At 62.8% G+C, this 4,164-nt stretch overlaps 1 protein-coding gene across 1 annotated transcript; it reads right to left on the bottom strand.

The window, feature by feature from the left end:
- Positions 1 to 481: 481 nt before the first annotated feature.
- Positions 482 to 1,591, bottom strand: GPR4 (G protein-coupled receptor 4). The gene has a single exon (XM_077840673.1). It carries the CDS (start codon positions 1,589 to 1,591, stop codon positions 482 to 484), a length of 1,110 nt encoding a protein of 369 aa, XP_077696799.1.
- Positions 1,592 to 4,164: the final 2,573 nt, after the last annotated feature.

The raw sequence follows: 4,164 nt of genomic DNA, 5'->3' as shown, positions 1-4,164 counted from the left end.
TTATATATACCCCTCCATCCATTGCTCCAGCCCCCCCATCCATGCCTCCAGCCCCCCCACCCCTTCATCCATTGCCATACACACCCATCATCATCCATCCCTATACACACACCTCTGTCAATCTGTCTATCCCCATACAGTCATCCATCGCCAAACATCCGTTTGTATCATCCCTCCATCCTCCCCTCTCCCCCCCCCCACCTCTCTGTCTGTCCGTCTGTCTACCCTGACACTCCTCTAGCCTGCCCAGGACCTAGCTGTATTTCGGCCATTCCCTCTTTCTCACGTGCGTGCAGCACCCAGGTGTCCGGCAGTCCTGGCAGAGCCCCCGTCAGGCCAAGCAGCCCCTTCCCGCGCCGTCCCCCCGGGGCCTCACTGGGCATGGCCGTATCGCACTGGGCCCCTGCATTATTATCATTAAGAACAATACTGTATTTACATCTCGTTTGCATCCAGGGCCGTGGTGCTGACTGGAGAGCGCTCAGGGGTTGAAAGTCAAGATCTTCATCTGCAGCTCCTCGTCGGGTGGGCCCAGGGGGGGCGGGGGCGGGGGCGGGGGCAGGGGCTGGGGGAGCGTGGGGAGCCGGCAGAAGCTGCTCTTCTTGGAGGAGAGCGGGGTGTCCAGGGTGAGCGAGGCAGTGGCCATCTCCTGGGGCTTGGAGCTGGTGAGGAAGCGCAGCAGGGTGGACAGGGCCTTGGCCACGTCGCTGCGGGCCCCCTCGTTGACAAAGCAGTACAGGATGGGGTCGGCCACGCAGTTGAGGCTGGTGAAGGCCAGCGAGCTGTGGTAGGCCACGAAGACCTTCTCCTCGAAGCTGCAATCGCAGGGCTTGCTGAGGTAGACGGCACTGCGGGAGAGCAGGATGACATGGTAGGGGGCGAAGCAGAACAGGAGGATGGCGATGAGGCTGAGGGCCAGCCGCTTGATCTTGGCTTTCTCCTGCTGCTCGGTGGAGACGTTGCCACGCACGGCCCGCAGGATGCCCTGGTAGGAGAAGAGCATGAGCACCCAGGGGAAGAGGAAGCCGATGAAGACCCGGTAGAGGTTCATCCAGGCCACCCACTCCTCCATGGGGTACTTCTCGAAGCAGAAGGTGTGGTTGTAGCGGTCGTGGAAGAGCTCGTTGTGGAAGAGTGGGGCCGAGTTGGCCCCGATCTCGATGGCCCAGACCACGGCACTCACCGCCACGGCTGTCTTGACCCGGCGCACCTTGGCGAAGCGCAGCGGGTGGGCCACGGCCAGGTAGCGGTCCACGGAGATGCAGCACAGGAAGGCGATGCTGATGTAGATGTTGGTGTAGAAGACGAAGCCGAAGAGCTTGCAGGACTCCTGCCCGTGGATCCAGTTGTCATAGTGCAGGAAGTAGTCGATCCACAGGGGCAGGGTGGCGATGTAGAGCAGGTCGGCCACAGACAGGTTGAGCAGGTAGATGCCCAGCTCATTGTGCTGCCGGACCTGCAGGTAGGCGGCCCACAGGGCCATGCAGTTGGTGGGCAGCCCCATGGTGATGACCATGATGTACAGCGTGGGGGGGAAGAGGTGGTCGATCTTGGAATCCACGTTGCAGCTCACCAGGGTGGTGTTGCACATTCTCAGTGCCAGCGGGTCCCCGGCATGGAGAGTCCGGCAGGCGTGGGGGGGCTCCGCTCAGAGCAGGGGCTGCAATTCCCACAGGACCAAGCGGATCGTCCTGCAGGGGCGGCACTGGGGCAAGGTCTCCATAGCCCCAGGCTGGGCCCTGCTGTGGGGCCCCCTCACCCCAACCCCATCCGCCCTCCTCAGAGAAGCAGCCCTGGGTGCTCGTGGGAGGTCTAGCTGGCAGGGATGATCCAGGGGGTCAGAGGAGCTGCCTGCCCCACGGGTGGGGAGCCTGGGACACAGCTCCTGGGAAAGGAGGAGAGAGAGTTAGGGGGAGTACCAACCAGGGCACGTGCAGCCCCACATAGCCCCAGCCAGCTCCCCATGGCTCCTCACTCAACACCCCCTGCCAAGCCCCCCAGGGAATCCTGTCTGCAGCCCCCCACATGACCCCCCAGCCAGCTTCCTGGCCCCCCCAGACCCCCTGCCCCCAGCCACCCCCCCACATGACCCCCTAACAATCACCAGCTGCCCACATCCTCCCCTCACAGGGCCTTACTCCAGCCCCCCACCCCCTGTCAGTGACCCCCGATAGCTCCCTGACTAGCCATCCCCAGCGGGTTCCAGATCCTGACCAGGGAGTGAGGGTCAGGCTGCATTGTGCCCCATGCCCTAGGGTCCCCACCCCTACCAGCCCTCCTGTGCATAGGAGAGGTCACCCTGCCCCGCTCTGGGAAATGCCTCACCCCCACTCTGGCAGCCCTGACCCCCCAGGCTGGGGGTTCCCAGGTCACGCGTGATTCTGCCTGGTAATTGGCATGTGCCCTGCACTAGTCACTGCCTGCCTGCCCACCCCCCACCCCCCTAGATCTACCTGGGAGTCTCTGAGCAGATCACCTACCCCCTATCCCACAGCCAACCCCCAGGGTTGTCCCCTGCACTGCACTGGTATGGCTATCCCACAGGCAGACATTTAAGACCCTACAATAACAAACCAGCACCATGTCCAGCATTCCTGAGAGACCCTATAATAATAGATCTTTGCAGAGCCCAGTGCTCCTGAGAGAGACTACAATAACAGACCGATAGGGAGCTTGGTGCTCCCGAGAGACCCTACAATAACAGACCAGCACAGAGCCCAGCTGTGATGAAGTGGGAATTTTGTAATATTTTATGAAGCCTCTGTGTGCCTCAGTTTCCCTATAGCTGCATTGTTACCTAGTCGGGGGAGGGGGGAGTGGGGAGGGTGTGGAGGTCTGTTGGCTCCCTGGGCAGGCTAAAACCCAGGTCTGAGTGGCACCCAGCTGGCTGGGACTACATGGACCTTAATCCCCATGTCAGTGGAGAATCCATGAAGACAATGGCACACCCAGTCACCGGGACTTTGACACCTTGCAACTGACCACCAGGGCTGGCCCCTCTTGGTGGGATGCTGGCAGGGTTTGCCCAGCTGGGGGACACTGGACTGGGGCGGGGAGGGGTGAAGTGTGGGCTGCTGGAAGCAGCCGGGGGCACACACCTGAATTGGGCCGGGGTGGGCAAAGGGCCAGGGTTCTGGGCTGGCCCGTTGCTCCCCAAGTCTGTACGAGTCTCCCCCAGGGCCTGACTCAGTGGGTCTTGCTGAGCGGAGCTCACAAAGGGAAGCAGGGGGCTGGCGGCCCAGGGGTCCAGCCTAGAGAGGCCATGAAGCCATGGGGCCTGAGCCGGAGGAAGAGTGAGACCCCCAGGGGCTCTGGTGCACTGATGGGGCTTCCCAGAGACTGTTCCAAAGCTGGGCCATAGCCCCGACCCTGTGGATCCATGACACCAGCGCTTCCGAGAGACCCGACAATAACAGACCAGCGTGGAGCCCAGCACTCCTGAGAGACCCTACAATAACAGAGCAGCATGGAGCCCAGCACTCCTGAAAGACCCTACAATAACAAACCATAGCAGAGCCCAGCACTCGTGGGACACCCGACCATAACTGATCAGCGCTCCCAAGAGACCCAACAATAACAGACCAGCGTGGAGCCCAGCGCTCCTGAGAGACCCTACAATAACAGAGCAGCATGGAGCCCAGCGCTCGTGGAAGACCCTACAATAACAAAGCCGAGCCCTGCCTAGCACTGCAGGGCCCCAGCCTCAGAGCCACTCTCCATTCGGAAGCATATCTGCGGTGGAGCCCTCCCGGGTTTATTTACACAAGCAGGAATGCAGCGACGTCCAGGGCTCAGGCTGCAACCGGCCCCCTTGGCCCACGGCCCATTCACACACAGCCTGGGAGCGAGCGTGGCAGGACGGTCCCATGGGTCAGCGTGACCCGGCTGCCAGGGTGGGAGGCCGGCCAGCCGCCAGCCCCCTGGCTGTGCTGGGAGCGCACCCCCGCAGGGCAGGCTGGATGGCGCAGCAGCCCCAGCATGGCACCCGCTCGCCGGGCCCACAAGCCGGGCTGCTGCCACATGGCACTAGCGGGTCTGGGCCTGTCCCGTGTCCCAGCTGTGGCCGGGGCCAGGCCGGAGGCCAGTCGCTCTCGGGGCTGGGGGCGTCCTGTGAGCCATGGAGGGGAAACTGAGGCAGGGAAGGGGCACTGGGGCAGGTGATGG

This window comes from Eretmochelys imbricata, chromosome 23 (genome assembly GCF_965152235.1).
Source record: "Eretmochelys imbricata isolate rEreImb1 chromosome 23, rEreImb1.hap1, whole genome shotgun sequence".
In the NCBI taxonomy this organism is placed as follows: domain Eukaryota; kingdom Metazoa; phylum Chordata; order Testudines; family Cheloniidae; genus Eretmochelys; species Eretmochelys imbricata.
Note: the sequence above shows the minus strand (reverse complement) of the source record. Positions and strands in the feature narration are given on the sequence as shown.

Bases quoted from the DNA above. Each gene is read 5' to 3' on its own strand.
- GPR4 (XM_077840673.1), bottom strand. From the start codon at position 1,591: ATGTGCAACACCACCCTGGTGAGCTGCAACGTGGATTCCAAGATCGAC.